The 19108-nt window shown below is 46.7% G+C and overlaps 1 protein-coding gene across 2 annotated transcripts in view; it reads right to left on the bottom strand.

Annotated features, from left to right (window-relative positions):
- LOC149330206 (spondin-1-like) overlaps positions 1–19108 on the bottom strand; it is a 144113-nt gene that overhangs the window by 42364 nt on the left and 82641 nt on the right. For both annotated transcript variants that reach the window (XM_089560813.1, XM_089560812.1), the window contains exons 2-5: positions 4655–4776; positions 2627–2760; positions 1831–1904; positions 778–903 (exon numbers count right to left, since the gene is read on the bottom strand). In XM_089560813.1, coding sequence (XP_089416939.1) covers positions 778–903; positions 1831–1904; positions 2627–2760; positions 4655–4776 — 456 coding nt within the window. The remainder of the gene's footprint in view (positions 1–777; positions 904–1830; positions 1905–2626; positions 2761–4654; positions 4777–19108) is intronic.

The raw sequence follows: 19108 nt of genomic DNA, 5'->3' as shown, positions 1-19108 counted from the left end.
AGTGCGCTGACAACGCACAGCACACGATCATTCTTGTACATCATCTCCATCGAAATACGGCCGCCGCGGCCGATATCTAACCCGAAATCTTGGAATCAGCAGCTGAACGCTAAAGCCACTCAGTTACCATGGCGCCGCGGGTCTTAGCCTTATTTTTTTGTTTTTACCAGGAGCATTAACTCATAGGGTATTGAAGCGTTTTTAAAATCTAGTGCAGGCTGTGGCAGCCATTTTTAGTGCTATTTCGTGCGTTTCGGTGCGAGGGTCTGAGTGAACTGGTGTTTTTAACCTAACTGAGCAAAAATTTAGCGCGCCCAGTTAAGTGCATATGAGAAAATCATAAACAAGGCCAGTATGCTGCAGCGCTGGCGGGGATTGGAAGATAACTAAGCCTACCGATGCTGCTTACATATTTGATTTTGGTATCATGAACAACTAAGCATCAAAACCTATCGAAAACCTTCAGATGAACCTTCTATAAATATCATTTGTACCTTTGTACAATTGTTAATCTAGTGCGCCAGAAGACAGCGCATACCCTTCTATTAGTCCACTGTTAACGGATTAAGCAAAGTTATGCGCAAAATCAGAGGTTTATAGTTATTGCAAATCTGAAGTAGGAAGCAAAAGAAAAAGAAAAGTTTATGCCGTCATAGTTCCTCTGGGTGATGTTAAATTCGCATGTCAGGGGATTTAATTGATTTATAACAATAGTAACGATTCTCGCCAAAGCGCATGCAGAGGCGGAAGATTTGAGCGAGGCCGCTGTATACTCACTGTCCGGGAATCCCTTTGGGTGTGTATACCTCGACCAGAGTCCCTCGAAGGTCATCTCGTACTTGGCTTCGTCGCAGGCGCAACATTCGTCAAGCACTTCTGGTTGCTCATCATCGTTCTCCTGCTCTGCGCAGAGGCCCCGGAGGAGCCGCAAAAACAGGGGTCCCCTTTCACTCCGGCCGTTTACCCGCACACACTAGAGAGATTATCCGTCATCGTCCTCACTACGCCCACCGTGGGGCTAAGGCCTCTCTCATATCCTTCCGGTTAACCCTTTTGTCTGCCAGCTGTGCCCACCCTATCCCCGCAAACTTCTTAATCTCATCCGCCTACCTAACTTTCCGCTGCCCCCTGCTACGCTTGCCTTCTCTTGGAATCCACTCCGTTACCCTTAAGGACAAGCGGTTATCTCGCCTTCGCATTACATTTCTTCCTCTTGATTTCGACTAGGATGTCATTAATCAGCGTTTGATCCCTCACCCACTCCGCCCGCTTCCCATACAGATTACTGAGGGGGATTATTTTCGTATGGCGCATGGGGGAACTCTTGCTGATATCCTTTGGATTCCGCTTGCAGAAAGCCAACATTGTGCTCACAGATTATCGTACGGCGCGAGTGCTGTGATGCGGAGCTACAGTGAGCTCTAAAGATAAAATGAGCATGCGTCCTTGCAGATGCACAGAACGAGCTCTGAACCATGGTCAGCATGTTAAGGTCATTAGACAGTTCGACTTCCTGCTGTCAGTTTCTCTATAACTTAATCATTTAACTAAAAGGTATATATGTGTGGCGAGCAGACATATATTTGCTTCAATAAACCGAGGCACTAAAGCTGTTCAGGTAATGTTTTCTCATAGCAGAAGAGTTATAGGCGGATTTAAAGTAAACTGCCGGAGGCGGTGGTACCATGGAATAGCGCTCTAATTAGCTGACAGAAAAAAGAACATCGAAGCACCTTTCCCACTTAAAATTTATTGGCTCTACATCGAACGTTTTTTTTTTCGTAAATCGACCTGTCTAGTGGAAACGAAAAGTGCCCAACCAGACCTTACCTTCTTGGCATAGCTCCTTAGTTAATTCTCCTTCATCCATATACCATGCGTCACGGTTCTCCACTACCGTGGCTCTGTAAAGAAACAGTGGGCTCTGGAATGACCTATACTCTGATCCTTTGACACCGAAATCAGTACTCTCTAACTGCTTCAATGCCTTCACTTTTTGTTCAAATGAACCACGTTAAACGGTTTAGTGCGAAATTTAGAAATGGAAAAGACAAAGAAAGATGAACCCTTCTTTAATCTTTGATTAGTTTTATTTTTTCTTTATGGAAAAGGAGGAAAATCTCTGTGGTACAGTTCCCACAAGGACGTGCCCCGCGAGGGTTTGTGTCAGGGGTCCCTGTGGATTTCAAGGGTTGTTGTCAGAGGTCTGTGGAAGTCAAGGGTTCCTGTCAGGGGTCCCTGTGGAGATCAAGGGTTCCTGTCAGGGATCCCTGTGGACTTCAAGGGTTCATGTCAGGTGTCCCTGTGAACTTAAGGGTTCCGATCAGGGGTCCCTGTCGACTAAAGGGCTTCTGCCAGGGGTCCCTGTAGACTTGAAGAGTTCCAGTCAGGGGTCCATGTGGAGTTCATACAGGGACAGCTGTGGACACCTGATACAGACCCTTGTGGACAGGCACCTGGGTAAGGGGCCAGGGACCTCTGCCCATGAAAAGTCTGAATGAAAAATTTGGCGTCCCAGTATTCTTGCAAAACCTCGTCTAAAGGGAGGAAAATTTTGAGCCCTTACAGAAAGCCATTGTTACGCAACGTCAACAATGATTTTGCGCTGAAAGTGAACGGTACGCACTTGAAGAGGACGCATCCCGAGCCCGGCGGTGGTGCAACCCAGAGCACGCTGACCTCGGCCTTGTGCACGAGTGAAGTCTGCACCACCGCGTGCGGGCAGTCTTCTGAAAATTTAGACAACGCATCGCCGAATAACTAGAAGGGAAGAAAAAAAGAGAAACAGGCGGCGCCACCGGTCAATCACACTGAACAGCGCGAGTGTCATGCAACGCGTGCACACGCCTGTCACGTTAACGTCTGGTTAGTAAATGTTGAACAGTAACAGTCGCGAAGCTTCATGTGCCCAACTTTCGTGGACGTTAAACTACCGACATGTGTTAGCAGCTGGTCTCAAACACAGAGTCATCATCATCATCAGCCTGACTACCACCACTGCAGGGCGAAGGCTGTGGTTTGGTGCGGTTTACTCAGGTTTAACGTCCCAAAGCAACTCAGGCTATGAGGGACGCCGTAGTGAACGGCTCCGGAAATTTCTACCACCTGGGTTTCTTTATAACGATCACTGATATCGCGCAGTACACAGGCCTCCACAATTCCTCCCACATCAAAATTCACCTTTGTGTCGCCTTCAGTCCGGTAGAAGGTTTTGTCACCATCACCATCAGCCTGACTACGACCACTGCAAAGGCCTCTCCCTTGTCTCTCCAATTAACCCTATCCTTTGCCAGCTGCGGCCACCCTATCCCAGCAACCTTCTTAATCTCATCCGCCCACCTAACTTTCTGCCCCCCTGCTACGCTTGCCTTCTCTATCTTGCCTTCGCATTACATGCCCTGCCCAAGCCCATTTCTTCATCTTGATTTCGAGTAGAATGTCATTAACCCGCGTTTGTTCCCTCACCCACTCCGCTCGCTTCCGGTCTCTTAGTGTTACACCTATAGTATTTCTTTCCATAGCTCGCTGCGTTCTCCTTAACGTAATCTAAGCCATTTTCGTTAGCCTCCATGTTTCTGCTCCATAGGTGAGTACCGATAAGATACAAGTGTTCTCTACACACAGAGTAATGCAGAGTAAGAGAATATGGTGCGAGCCCCGCGAGATTCTGCGTGGGTATGGTGGTTATAATGATCGACCCTTTTTCCTCAGTGAAAAATATGACCTTTAATATGCTTCCTGCACTCAAACCAACTATTTCCGACGATTATAAAAAAAATCAACAGGAAGTAGCAAACAATCGAAATTCCCGCTTAGGTTAAGATGGTTCAGAGCCACGTGCTTGTGGTGGCAGCTGTACAAACTAAAAGCGTCTGTCCATATTTCCTGAGCTTGATATAGCCCGAATATAGGATGAGATTCATTCCGCCAATGTTTGCTGAACCATATGTTTGGCCAATATTTGTTGAACATGACAGCTTTTTGGCTGTCGTAATGTTGGCTACCCTAAGTTTAGGCAACTTTATAGAGTTCGGCACCCTGCAATGCACTGCTAATTGCGATGGTGGTAACTAGCCTGCAGAGGGATAACAGCTTATCAGGGTCCAAGGAAGACTAATGTATTATTTTGGACTGTTACTCTACTTTGCATAAAAATAGCGCGTGTTTAAATTCAGGTGTGGGGACGTCGGTTAACCGCAGCAGCTTTCAAAACGGCCAGTCGAAGAAACGGAGCGCTCGACAAAAGGAGGTGATACCGAAATAACTGGATAGTTCATTAGCCAAATGTCACGACAGTCTTTAAAATGGCTGAGCAGACGAATGAAGTCCGGTGAGCATTAAGAGCATAAAATATTGCACAACCAACAAGATGCATCCAAGGTTCAAATCCTCTATGACATATAACCAGGTGAAATACCCAAAATTTTTAGCCGAAATCATGCTTTTTGCTCGGTGGCATAGAAAGTTCTTACTCGTCTATTATAGTCGTCTTGTTCTAAACCGAGAAATTAACCGCGAAGCATTGTATTTTGAAACAGGTTGGAACACTCGTGCAGCTATGTTGGTTTCGGCCAACATATTCGACCCGTAATGGCCGTGTTGTGCCTACACGCTTAGAGATATTGAGGCAGATTTTCCGGGGAGTCGCGCTCACCTGAAAGTTTCCCACGTCTTGGGTGATCCTATTTTGGTCCTGGGATTCGACTACAAGCATGAATCCTATAAACTTCTGCGATGTGGCTCCTCCGAGCGCCTCCTTGCGCCCCTGTATGGATACTGAAATATAAAGAAGAACAGAAACAAGCAGAGGTTAGTCCCAATGTATGGCACATCATAAGGAAGAAAAAAAGAATGAGAAAGGCAACGACACTGATTTTTAGCCATCCAGATGCATATACCCTTGAGTCGAGACACGCATGCTAGCGCTATTAAGTAACAGTGGGTCGTTTGCTGTCAATATTTTTTCATTGAAATAAAAAAGTTGAAAGACTTCATCCAGAAAAAAAATTCACTTAAAAAATTGCAATCTGGTCCCTCATACACGCAAAGCAAAATTGCGAGGACACTTTGCGAGGACACGTACTAACTTGCGAGTATGTTTTTGCAGGATAGTTGGTGCCTAAGCATTCTGGGTTTTTTTGCGCAAAAGACACGACACAAAAGACACGACACAAAAGTTTGCTCTAAAAAAAAAAGAAATCAGTTATCTTGCGCAGATTTGCCGTCAAAAAAAAGAAATCAGTTATCTTGCGCAGATTTGCTCTCAAAAAGAGAAATTAGTTATCTTGCGCAGAATTAGAGCTCGAAGCATGCATTCACTCGTGCGATGATGGGATCTGTGCTGATCTGATATGTATGTATGCGAAGTCTCTTCTTTCCCTCTTCTTGTTTGATAAGAGCAGCTGCTGTATTTAAGCAAATGTTCCGTCAATAAACACCTGAGTTGTTAGTAAGCGCTTGTCCTCTCTACCTCGTTTCTTTTGTGTCGTGTCTTTTGCGCAAAAAACCCAGAATACGTACTAACTAGTAGGCTGTTTGACTAATATTGAATAGTTAAGTTTCTAGCAATTACTATTAGGCTGTTTAATTACGGAGAGGCGTGTGGCCCAGCGTAAGTAATATCCATATCATTCTTTAGAATTTCGAAAATGCGGTTTCCGTCGACGCTGTGGCCAAGAAATTTCGGCTATTTCGACGAGTTACGTGCACTGGAAACACCCTGTATATTCCTTTGGGCAATCTTTTTCCGTAACTTCTGGCGTGCTCGAGCGCCCATGTCACCCGATATCTCCCCAATGGGGTACTGAAACTGTCTTGGACGTCTTGGGGACGTTTAAAACGTCCATGGGACGTCTAAGGGACGTCTAAGGGCGTTTTGCTCGTTGAGTCGCGCATTACGTGCACCTTTTACCGGAACGTCAACGTCTCAGGTTTCCCATTCTCAGTTCAGGAAGGAGAAAAAGAAGAGACCGGAGGGGGGGGGGGGGGGGGGGAGAACAGCATTTTTAGCAGCAGTAGCAGCATAAACGCTAGCAGGATATCATTTCCACTTTATAGTCCGTCTCGCAACTAGTTCGCAGTAGAGTCAAGGCTACGAGAGCACTACGCGACGGCTTCCACACCTGTGTGGTCGAGTCACGAGTCCGTGAGGACAGCACACTCTTGCAAGCCGTTTCCTCGTTCGCGTATAGCTTCCGCCCTACTGCGACCAAGTTGGGAGACAAACTGTTTTCGTAAAGCGACCGGGACTCCATGGCAGCCCACGGTCTCGTCGCCAGGAATCGCGGACTGCATAAGATATTCCGTCGCTGGTAGAAGTGGACGCGGATGACGCCGGGGTGGGCGTTCGAATAAGAATTCCATCCCGCGTCTCGGACTACCACGCCGTCGGCCGCGGTCGCTATATAGGCACCATGTGTTTGTATGAGCTTGTCTGTGCTTGTGCGTCAGGGGGGGGGGGGGGGGGGGGGACCGATCTGGAGGCACCTATAGGTGTCCACCGTTCCTCGACGGGCTATTGCATCGATTGGCGCACGAAAGCACGAAAAAAGAAGCGAACAAGCGCGATGCGGAGGGGAAATATTCAATAGTGATATGCAAATAACCGAACCGCCGCGCTTTTGCTTTAGGGCTGTGCCCGCATGCCGCGCGTGTGTGTGTGGTCTCGGGAAGCTATAGCGATCTCCTGAGCCCTGTCCGCCGCTGCCCCTCGAATCGAGCCGCTTCAGTGTTATATTTTTACTTTTATTATTATTCTTTTGCGGTGCCTGCGGCGCGTGTCGCGAGTGTTTATGCATGCGCGGATCTCAGTTTCCAACCGATTTTCCCCTCCGTCGTAAGAGATCTCGGAGTTTGTTAATAGCTTTTTTTTTTTATTTCTGGGCAATCGTCGGGCCGTGGTGTGGATCAGTGCGGGAGCAAGTCGAAGTTTATGCGTACATTAATTCGGCAGCGAACGTACGCAGGCGACCTTCTCCTGTTCCGCGGTTTCGGTGAGAGAGAAATCAGGGAATAGAGTTCTTATTTTTTTCTTTTCATTTAGTTTTCGAGCAGCCGCAACGCGCTGTTCCAGAGCGGTGCTTGTTGAGAGCGTAATGACCCGTACATAAATGTGTCGGCGAAATGCGATCGTAATGAGCTTAAGCGCTAACTGAAAGCGTGAGAGGCGCAGTTTGGGAGGGTAAACCCCCCCCCCCCTCCCACCCTCTCTCATCTGCTTTTTCTCGACTCTTTGTATGTTCAAAGGTATAACTGTTCAGTGCGAAATGAGAGGGAATCGATTTTAAGTTTAGTTAAGGTCAGGTCTGCGTTCCAAATGCAGACACTCTGTACTGGAGCTTTTCAAATATGCATTCACTTAAGGATAAGCTTACTGGTGAGGGCGGTGTAATATCTACATGGATCGTAGCCTACAGCGAGAAAGGGGGAAGGAACTGGAGGGGAGGGGGACGTCTGCCCCCTCCTTAAGGGTGGGAAAGGGAGCACCCATTTTGGAATAGCTGAAGATTAGGAAGCAGGGAAACGAACATGGTCTTTTGTTGATTTCTGAGTAGGTTTCTTTCAAATTTCGATTGAAGAGCATTTTTAAGTCTGTTTTTCTAAAAAAAAAAAATCTGCAATGAGCACGTAACAGCCGCGTGTGTTTTACTTTCTTCATCGCATACCCAACAATTCTGGACAAAATCATTTTGAAATGAGAAAGAGCTGATAAACGCAACTGTTTTATATTTTGTAAGATTTCACTATAAAAATCAATACGTCCGTAGGTGTCCTGTCGAGAGGTTTGCATTTTTTTTTTGCGTTTAATGTTTTTGCTATTGTCAAAAGCGTTCGCCATTGCTTTTTGATGGCAATCTTAGCTGCTCGATGCGAGCGATGGAAAACTTTAGAAGAAAAACATTTTCCTGCACGTCGGAAGAGTGGACCATTGCCTTCAATATTTACATAATAGTACCTTAAAATTTTTCAATATTCAAAATTTTTGTCCAGGGATGTTGGGCATGGTCATGTGAAAGGGGCACTTCAAATGGCAGTGAGATCTGGGCTTAGACAAAAGTAGTTGTTATATGAGATACTCGAAAAAAAAAAAAAGGTCCAAGAACTGTGAAGGTGAGAGATGTCTTAGCCAAGAATTCTTAGCAAAATACCTTCCTGAGAGTTCTCAGTATATCGCTGAGTTTCTTTTTATAGTTTGTTTTAATAATGCGCTGGTCAGTTTTCTGAAAACGTTATCTTTTAGTATCTCACTGTCTCCACCAAAAGGCACTCCATTGGTGAAAAATTCTCGATCTATTATTCTTGACGCAAATTCACGGCAGTCAGCAGAAAACAGATGTGCTGTCATGGACAAACGTTTGCGGGGTGAGGATTCGTGTACGAAAAAAATATTGTACGGTCTGGCGTAGCAGTTTTCTGATAATACTTGAAGCATAAAGTGAAGTGCATGCTTCTTTCGCGGTAATAATACCAGCTTAATGGGTAGCAAGGAGACAGAATAATAATTTTTCTCCCTCAAAATCGCCGTCAGAATTAAATCAATTTTTCACCTTTTCATGCGTGTGTGGCGGAACCCAGGTGTAGTTCTGCGATATGCTTTCCATTCCCGTCGGGATTCTCATACATTCCGTCGGCGCGGTGAATCTCATCCCGAAATGAATAAACTAAAAAGCTGTCGACATGCCCCTAGTTTTGAGGAGACCACGAAATGTTCAAGTGAAACCGAAACCCTTTCATTACGGTGCGAAGCGCCTTTAGAACCGAATCACCATACTCTCGGTCGGAACGAGAGGTACAGGAGCGCGAAGCGAACAGTCATATTCCCGGTACTATTTGCATAATTGTCTGGTGGCTTCGTAGTGGGAAGCACGAAAAGACATCGCCGCGCTAGGCGAGCAATCACGCCGACAGAAACCGTCAACGCGTCTAGGTTCAGCATCCCAACGCCCTGTGGAGTGTGCGTCTCAGGGGAGGTCGGATTTTGCCGCCAGGCGGCGATCAAAGCGTCTGCGTTAGGCAAGCGGATAAGGCAAGTATGCGTGCCTAATGCAGAAATGCTACGAACCACTTTCCTGTAGTTCGGCGCAGCATTGGATGGACTCCGCAGTGGCTTGGTGGTTATTGTGCTCGGTTGCTGACCCGAAAGGTGCGGGTTCGATGCCGGCCGCAGCGGCACATTTCGATGGCGGTGAAGTGCTAGAGGCCTGCGTACTATGCGATGTCAGTGCACGCTAAAGAACCCCAGGTGGTCGAAATTTTCCGGAGCCCTCCACTATGGCGTCCCTCATAGCCTGAGTCGCTATGGGACGTTAAACGTCCCCATAAACCACTGTGTGGATTGTGCGACAGTAAAGTGGGCATTTACACTTCTTATTGGCGACAATGTATAGTTTCGGGCTTGTGTAGCTGTTCTTAGGCGGGCAATTCTCAGTTTCGGGCTTCTGGAATTCTTTTCAGGGGTTACAATATATAGTTTCGGTTTCGAGAGGCGTATTAATGGACACTCCTGCTTTTCGGCAACTGCAGTAACACGCGGTAAACTTTCGTGGCTGCATATCTGCGAAAACCATTTTGGGGCTGGAGACCAAGAAAGGCTGAGAACGCTGATAACGCACATTTAACGTTTATCAGTAATATTACTTGCGCTTCTTTGTCAACGTGTACTTTGTGCCAACAGGTTTTTGCCGGAGCATATTTTACACGGCGTTGAGCTGGGATGTAGCTACTACTGGCTACTGTCATGATTATTTTGTCCCTTAATAATCAGGTCACAGGAAGCCTCCCAGGCGGTATTTGTCCATGTGGCGTTCTGCAGTCTTCACTGTAATCCTCGTCAAGCCATATTTCCCTAATTAGGGCTACGACTTCTACTTTTGTCTGTGTTGTGTCTTTCTGGTCTCTTTGCGCGGTTAAATAATGAACCATTTTGCGCCCATGAAATAGTTAATGAACTTAAGAGGCTTAAGTTCAGAAGATACAAGTAATACTTGCGCCATAAATTACATTAACGAATGTTTACAGGCGTGCTAAAACGACACTGCAATAGAAACTCCATTTGGAAGTTGCTTCCCGCAGTGTTCGAGGATTCAGCATTCGAGCTCCACGCTGGCTCCGACTACTGATCGGTCCAGCTGCCATACCCGAGCTATCTAACACTGCACCCAACTTGCAAGACTTGCGCCGGCTTTCCTTCGGCGCAGGGCCTATACGCCTCGAGCGACCTCGCGGTACCACCGTCTCACTTCGTTTCCATTGAGCACCCCGCTAACCACTAAGCTCTCGCATAGGTGAGAGTGGGAGTCTCAGTCTACGGAAGAGGAGGGAGAAGTCCTTCGAGAGTCACCAGAGTTGAGTGGGCCCTCGTATTCGCGCCAGGGTCTCAATGCCCCGTCGTCTAGAGATCCCGGCTCGGAGTCGTTGTCGGCGCCTTTGCAAGCTGGCTGTCCCTTTGCGTACAGTGCATTCGATGTGTGTTTGTCTGCTTGGATGAACCCGCACCCTAAGTATTGGCGGCGTCATTGATGTCGCCGTGTAGAAGCGTACTAAGCACCGTACACGCAGGGAGAATAGCTCGAAGTCGTGTGTGTGCGGTCGTTAACCCTTAGCGCCATCTTTTGGTCTCTTTTTCGTTTTGCTTGCTGCGCTTGTCTGGGTGAATAGAACTCCGTGAGTCGGATCCCGCACCGTGGCGCTTCAGATGAGGTGCACCCTTTGTTGCTAATGTCTCCCAAGCCATGCCCTCTAATGGGAAAGTTTTTCTTCTTCATTGCGAGGACACGAAAACCTTTCTGCGAAGAACCTCTGCTTCGTGAAGCAATTTACTTTTAAAACTTGGAAACGTGAAGAAGGGAAAGACAGTCTTGAGACGTGGTTTCCAGCTGAGACAGGTGTTGGCAGTGATGAAAAAGTAAGAACATGAGCCAGCTTCCAAGACCTTTTGAGACTTAGTTTGCCTCTGAAGTAGGTGCACTCGAGTCTTACTTTGCCCTTCGAGTGGGGACTCTCTTTCATCAAGTAATAGGCAGAGAGTCCTCGTACTTCACGTTCCCTGATTTAACAAGCCAGGCGCACTTGAGACACCTAAAGATAAACCCTGTTTCTTGCAAAGCCAGTGACGGAATAATGACCCTCAACGCTCAAAAATAAAAAAAAATAGGACAAGAAGCTCACCAAACACGCGAAATGAAGAAATGATGAAATAAAATAGAAATGTATGTAGTGAAATATTTAGAGAACATGGTGCGTGGCGCTAGTTTTAACCCGCTGATAAAAGTGGTGGAGACATTTCCGAACTGCAGAATGTTTGTGTGCGCGCTGTAAGGCAGAGAAAAATTCATCAGTACTGCATATTGGGTGAGTTGGTTAACATACATCTTGCAAAATTTTAGCGCGAAAAACACGGACAGAAAGAATAGACGACACGAGCGCTCGTGTCGTCTATTCTTTCTGTCCGTGTTTTTCGCGCTAAAATTTTGCAAGAAAAATTCATCAGCCTCATGACACAAACAGTAAGCTATGTAGCATAAACATGGGTTGCGCAAAATGGACAGACACATGAAGGAAGACGGGACAAGCGCAAAAGCGGACAAGCGATTGTTCCTTTTGGGCAACCCATCTTTATGCTACAATGAACCAACTTGCCCATTGCCAAGTAAGCTATGCGCCGCATTCGGAAGAACCGTAAGACCTCCTACCTTGCCGTATGTTATGATATATGGTCAAATGTTGAGGGTAATCCCCCAAGGTCGAGTAGATTTGTAATAATGGAGTAATTACTCATTGGCATCCACCCAAGCACAGCCATGCGGCTACAAAGGAAAGCTATAGGGCTTTCTCAGAAGGTTCATAGTTAAAAAAAAATTCTTCCTGGTCCGGGGTTCACGCCCGGTAGCACCGCTTCGCCGGAGCAGTCGCTCCACCAACTGAGCTAACCGGGGCGGCAAGCTTATGGTGGGGCGATAGCGAATTTATCAATAACTCGAAGTGGGAACTGTGTTGTCCAAATGTTTTAGGGGAATCCCCAAGTTGGAGTAGATTACTAATAAGGAAGAAATTAGTCATTGACATCAACCCAAGCGCAGCCATACGGCTGCAGATATAACACGTGATCCAAAGTGGATATAGGTTGATATAGGAAGACGATAATCGAAAATTTATTTCGATACTCTGGCAGCGTCTGGCGCCCGGCACAAGAGACGGCACATCAAAGACTGCAATAAACTTAAATTGTCCGCTGGTCGCTATGATCATGATGACAATTGTGTAATCGAGTCGCATACCAGTTAAAACGGCACTTTGCATTCCTTGGCGTAAGGTTGGCGAATAACAGAAACACCCTCTCCCTCTCTACGCCTCGCGTCTATGCGGCGTACAATATAGCCGAACTTGATGCGGTCGTAACCTTCTCAGTTCGCAATGTTATCTTCGTGGCATTCCCCGCAAGAGCCGCGTTTTAACGCTTGGGACACAATGGGTGCCAAAGCATGCGGGGAAAAAATGCCCCCTTCTTTGAAGCACTTTCACGAGAACCGCTGTAGCTTTTCTCGCCCACGCATTGTGCGAGTCGCCCCTCCCGCTTTCACAAAGCTTTGATGCTTCCGGTGAAAGAAATGAAGAAAGAATACATAAAGGGAGTAACAAAATTGAAGGAAGTTTCCGGCTACTCAACTGTGTCCACGCTATGGAATTCGCCACTGCTTAGTTCAGTTTACTTTAGCGCTCTTTTTACGCTAGTTCTTTATTTTTGTTTTTATTCTTGCATGTCTAGAGTCTTTTACTATCTTTCATATTCCGCGAGCCACTTCGAGAGAGCCTGCCCAAACTGCGTGCTACAATAAAGGGAGACCTGTTCTGTCTGCTTGCTTTCAATAAAATTAGTTTTCTTTTTTGTATCTGGCCATATTTTTCTTCCCTCCTTCTTATCGCCTCCGCATGCTTCCATCGTTTTTTCCTTGCATTTGTTCTTTTACTCACTAACTCTTGCTGCGTTTTGTGCATCAGTTTTGCATCCTAGGCCTTTTATTCAAACATCTTTTTTACACCTTGTCTAGGACTACCAACTCTCCGCTGCGACCCCTTGTGGAGGGCTTCACGCTCCGTTAACCCTTAATGAGCGTCCACAAACAACAATAGTATTAACGAATGGCTGTGCACAAAGTGCGAGTGGTTCGATATAGAGAAAAAAAAAACGAGAAAGAAGAACAGCCGAGGCGAATGAAGACCAGGAAGAACCAAGCACTGTTGAACTGACTTCGAAGCTTCCATGGAACACAGTTTCTTTTGCCTGTGGCTGGGGCCGATGCATTGTGCTGCTCGTATAAAATGACAAGAACGGTCTCGTCACAGTAAGTGTTAATTAGATGCCAGACACATTCCCAACCTCTCGGCCGCACACTTTGCCGTTGCTACGCAAAAGTTAGTTGAGTGGGTCCTTCTCCTTTTCCGCGAAGAAAAAACAAGGAAGAGTTGGAGTGAGCAGAGAAAAGGAAAAGGAAAGAAAGCTGTTGTGGTTTTCAAAAAGATTTGATGTATGAGCAGCTAATGCAATGCATACACTTCTGCCTAAAATTACCGCTGCTATTCGCCACAACATGGAACGGCGAAGTAGCGAAACAGCTATGTGGAGAAAGTCTCTCCTTCACCTCCCCATTACCCCTTTTTAGGCAGAAATGGACCAGGCCCACTCGCACAGCAGCGCCGACGCCTTTCTCTTCCCCCTTTTTCTCTCTCAACACACTTTGTTAAAGTTTGGTTCATTGGCTAACACTGGCTCATCGGCATACAGATAAAGAGGGGTAGTTTTTGGTCTCGTCGTGGTAAGATGTGTTATCACAACAGACTCCTCCAACACGAATGCGAGTTCTTCAGACAGCACTCTTTATAAAATCCAGTCTAATAATGTCATCATCAAACCGGTCACTAATAAAAGTAAAGCATTTTCGGTTAAATGTCACAGAGTTACGAATTCATCTAGCGACATATACCACTCCCTGCCTACCAGGAAGCACATACAAAACTTCACAGAAGCACAACCAAGCTCAGGGCAGGGCCGAGTTTGATTGAAATGATGCCTCGTACGCAATACGAGGCCTTTAAAGCGCCTACTTATATATATATATATATATATATATATATATATATATATATATATATATATATATTTTCAGTTTCTCGCAAGCCTGAGGCATTGAAATCGATGGAGGGGGCACTAAGCCCACCTTTAGCCGCGTAGGCATGAAGCGCGGAAATAGCAATCCGATCGATACAGGCGTCGTAAAATAAATTAAACAAAAATAAACGAAAATCTCGGAAATCGGAATCTTTCTCATTTAATACTTGGGTAGGAACCGGAGGCCTCACGAAGGGAGGCCCCGTCGGTTTCTTGGCGCGTTTGAAAATCCTGCTGTTCAAATAATTCATCGCAGCATTGGTTTTGCCTTTCGCATTTCGCTGCGCGTATAAATAAATGTACGCGTACGAATTTGGCGCGGATTTGCGAGGGAGGGGTGAGGGACATTCGAAGCGGCAGGTGAGTCGCCGACATATTTCGCTTTGCCCGCGCTCCTCGTCGTATTTCCCCCCTTCATCCTCGAGCACTGATTCGTGCATGACTGAACCGCGTTCACGGTTCGTCGTCTACCCCCCGGCAATCCTTTTGCCGGATTGCTCTGGCCGCATATGGAAATAGTGTATAGATTTCGACGATTCGGCTTCTCTTGTAAACGCTGAGAAGAAAGGAACCAGATATGCGTACAGCCAGTATTAAAAGTTTAGAGTCCATGGGAGTTTGCATATGGGCCATGCAGGGTAACTCGTTATGCGCCGCCAGCATTCCAGATCTCTGGAAAGGTGAGCATTTTCAGCCTCACCTCTTCAAAGCTTATGACTTCCATGGATCTGCAAAAGCCATAACTGTACGGCTTAGAAATGCTAATGAATAATTACGCCCTGATTAAAAATCTGCTCCACATGGGAGATTCCCCTAAATATTAGACTAACATCGTTCCCACTTCGATTTTTTTGATGAATTTTCCCTCTCCATGCCATCTGCGAGCCGTCTTGGTTAGCTTAGTCGCTAGGGCGACAAGCAGGGACAGGTAGTGATCCCGGGTACGGTGTATAGCTTTTCTTTGTTGCTGTAAATGACTTCGTTTGGTTGGATGTTAATGGGTAATTACTCCCTTATGAAGATTCCTCCTGAGCGTTAAATATGTACAACCCCGCTGCAGGTTCTCGATCTCACTCAGCGTGTGAGTGGATAACCATTTATTCATATCGCCCCCTCATGGGTCCCTATGTAAAGAAACGAGTTAATTCGTCAGCCGCCAACCGCTTGCTGTCTCGCGCACATGCTTATGTGATCCTCGATATTGTCATTATGCAACGAGGCGCCGCGGTCACATATAAAATGATGAGATACGAGAGCTATGTAGAGCCCCGAGGCGAAATTGTACACCTTAAACAGGAATACGCCTGTATGCGAGTGAAACGAGAGTAAGCTCTCTAGTGCACTTTCTTTTATAAAAGAGTGCGATAAAAGACAGTTTACTCCTTTTTCACACCTTTTTGTTTAGAGTGTAGGGCTTGCAAGGAAACGTCGATGCTGCGAAAGAAAGAGTACTTGAGCTGAACACTATAAGAAACGTTGGTTCTCCTGTAACCAGGGTGCTGGTTTTGACAACGAAAATAAACTCCGGATGGTTATAGGTAGTAACGAATCGAAAACGTATAGAAAAATAGTTTCTCATTGTGTATGACGACGAATTTGATCTCGTTAACGGCTAAATTCCTGCCTAGTTAGCTCTAGGAGAACACTAAGTGAAAATTCGCTCGATAGCGCTTCAAGTCCGGAGGAGACTGCCTTCTAACTTCGTTCAGGAAAGCTTAAACTGCAGCATGCAATGCGGACGAAAGTGCGGGCTGCGAAATGTATGGATCTTAAATACGACCATGCCTCTATGCAGAAACTGCTGGCGATGGAAGATGGCAAAGATTATGGAGCGACACCTGCCTCAGATAAAGCTCGTAGATCCTTGACAAAAAAATAAACAAGAGAGCAAGAAGAAAGAACCAGCTTAATGAAACTGGGAACTTTTATCTCACCGCTAAGTTCCCCCCAAAACCTCGCGCTGTCTTCCATTGCAATGCAAGGCTACACAGTACAGCTTTAGGTATTTCGTGTAATAGATAGAAAAGAATAGAATGAAAAGGGGAAAAAATACGTTTAGATGCCTCGCGCGCGGAATTTCACTGGAAGGCGAAAAGCTCCTAGCAAAAGGACCGAAACTGGAGAAGACATGCCGGGACCCATTTGTGCCAATTAGCCCAACTCGGTCGCACGTTCAAAGGAAGCCGGCTGGGCTGGCAGGGCGTGAAGGACGTCTCGACGCATGGGCTCGAAGCAATTATATAGAGCTCATTAAAAGGCCTGACCTTGAATTCAGGCGCCGTGTTCTTGCGTCGAAAAGATCTGTTGCCGATTTTTGTGGCCACTTACATCTCCATATGACGCGACGTGTTCGCTTTCTGTCAGTCCGCCAAATCCAGCAAAAAATATCTTCGTGACTCTGTACTCCAAAGAACGTTGCTTTGGAGAATTTAGCTGGTCTGCTGTAACGCAAGTCTTGCACTCGAAAGAATGGAAGTAGAATGTCTTGAGCTGAGTCCTGTTTAGGGAGGTATTGAGGAATGAACTGCCTTTGCGTACAGTACTAGTAAACGTTAGAACTACGTGTCACAGCGCCAGTTTCAATCGTTAGCTACGCACTTGTTTCTCTAAAAAAAAAAAGACCAGCTGCTGATTTCTGCTGAGTTGTAATATCGGTTGCGAGGGGAGGGTGCATTAAGTGCGTATATTAAGCGGCTGCTTTGTAGCACTCGTTCATCCTTACCTTGTGAGTGAATTTTTCTGGCTACATTATCCACACTTTTTTTTTCAGCAGCGCATTTAAATTAACCCTTAAAGTCACTTGTTGCTACAAAAAGCGGGTTGGCACTGCAAACTGCTTAACAAACGCACAGAGAGTAAAATATAAATGCAATTCTCTTTTCCTTTTCGGCTGCATTGATTTACGAACATACTGCAGCCAAGTGGGGTAAAGGTCAGTTGAATTCAGGACTGAGTTGCTCCTTGCGGGGTCACTTCGCCTGTAGTTTCGCCAAGCGCACCGGCATCGTATGAATCATTGAACACTGTTTCAACAGCTTATCTCCGGCTCGAGCCGGACACTGGGGGCGTTTCTCAATGGGGCCGGTTCCCTTTGTGACCAGTCGCGCAACTCTCGTTCTGTTCTCACACAAAGCGACTACAGCCAACGCCACCTATTGTACACCTCAGAAACACTCCGTGGAGAAAAAAGGCGCAGAAAAATACAAACGGCAGGGAAACTCTTCCCCGCCAGAGTGCGCGACGCCTGGTTTGAAAACCGCTTCACTGAAACCGCGCCGTGTGCTCCGCTCCGATAAGAGCCCGGCGAACCTTTTGAAAGGCGCTGCTTCGTTCTAATTGGTTGATGTGCGGCGCTGCGCTCGAGACGCCGCCATGCGGCAGTGGCGCGGGCGGCCCGTTGGGGATTGAGCCTCGAATGGCGGCAGCCATGCGTGCGAAAAACCGGCAGCGGACGGACGGCCTTCCACTGGCATTGCGGTGCGTTTGCCTGATCTTGGTGCATAGCGTCTCTAAGCTAGATGCCAGAGAGCGTTGGCGCAATGATTTCTTGCCCGTGTTTCAGGAAAAAGGAGTTGGTTGAAGTGATGCCCAGCTATGCGCTTTGTCCTTACTCTGGTCGCCAGAAGCCGTCACTTGTTCATACCTTACTGTGGGCTGTTAAAGCACGAATAAGTTAAAGTAGGTAATCGAAGTTTGGTGAAATTGGATACCAGTGACAGTGAAACGTGCTGGCGTAAAAAGGTACCTGGGCACAGGCGTACAACTTACGATGCAAGCAAAAACATGATTCATCCTTTAGAGAACAGGAAGCCCGTTGTGACCAAAAGAAAGACAGACTAGTCTTTCCACAGAAGTTTTTTGTTGATAAATTTGGTGTAGACTGAATAGGCGAAGCTCACCCATCTAAGATTTCACGTCTAGCAACTTGGTTTGCTCATATAAAAGCGTAGCATGAACTTCCCAGCCAGTTTTCTTAATTGAGCCGCAGAGCGAGGTTTAGCCTATCGCGATCTTTCTTCAGGTGGAAATGTTGAAAAAAAATGCATCTCTATGAGCACTTCGTTGCATGTGGTGTCCGCTAATGCAAGCAGCTGAACTATGCTCGAACACTGCAGTGTTAGAAACTAACGTAACAATTAAGTGTGACTGACGTACCAAGGCAGTGAGCAAAAAATTGTGATTGACACTAATGGAACAACCAGTTTTATGTTTCTTTGGGAGCCCTGCATCGCTGATACCCATTCGGACAGCAAGTATGCACCCCGAATGAGTTGGTAAGCAGCATATCGTATTCACGGTACCATCATGCGCGCACACGCACGCACGCGCACGCACGCACACACACACACACACACACACACACACCTGACAGAGTACAGACGCTCTGACACTTCGATATTCCACAGCCATATTTCAACGGCAGCCTTATAAGCGCCCAGCACACGCCCTCTCTGCAGCGAGTGAAAATTTCATTCCCAATCTGCCTAATTTATCACGCGCACCGCAGATTGCCTCGCCTTGTTGCAAGCGCCCCCTATGCCTCTCGTACCTGTAATAAGGTCCTGCTTAACAAAAAAACACAAAACAATGGAGGCTTCCGAGCGCGATAAATAATTAGCCTCGCGAGCAGCTTATTTCCCTACTTTCTTTCTCTACTTCCAGGCGGCAGCACCTTCTTTCCTTCTTCATGATTTTTTTTCGTTGCTTCTCTCTTGTACTGCGGTGGTCCCGGCAGGGGGCGCCACTTTTACGGCGCTTGCAGTGTTGGCGCGCCCTATATACTCCTCGCCGGTGCGTCTTATGCGCGAGGCACGCCACAAAACTCGAGAAAACTCACTTAAGTAACTCCGAAGCGGCAGCTTCGTCGTCGTCTCTCGCATATCTCGGGAGCAGGCATACAGCTCTAGGCGTCGCTAATGAGGAAACAAAATACCCTTCGCATCC

The sequence above is a fragment of the Amblyomma mixtum genome, chromosome 9 (assembly GCF_055824585.1).
Source record: "Amblyomma mixtum isolate Tamu chromosome 9, ASM5582458v1, whole genome shotgun sequence".
NCBI classification, from domain to species: Eukaryota; Metazoa; Arthropoda; class Arachnida; order Ixodida; family Ixodidae; genus Amblyomma; species Amblyomma mixtum.
This window is presented reverse-complemented; position numbering and strand designations above follow the sequence as displayed.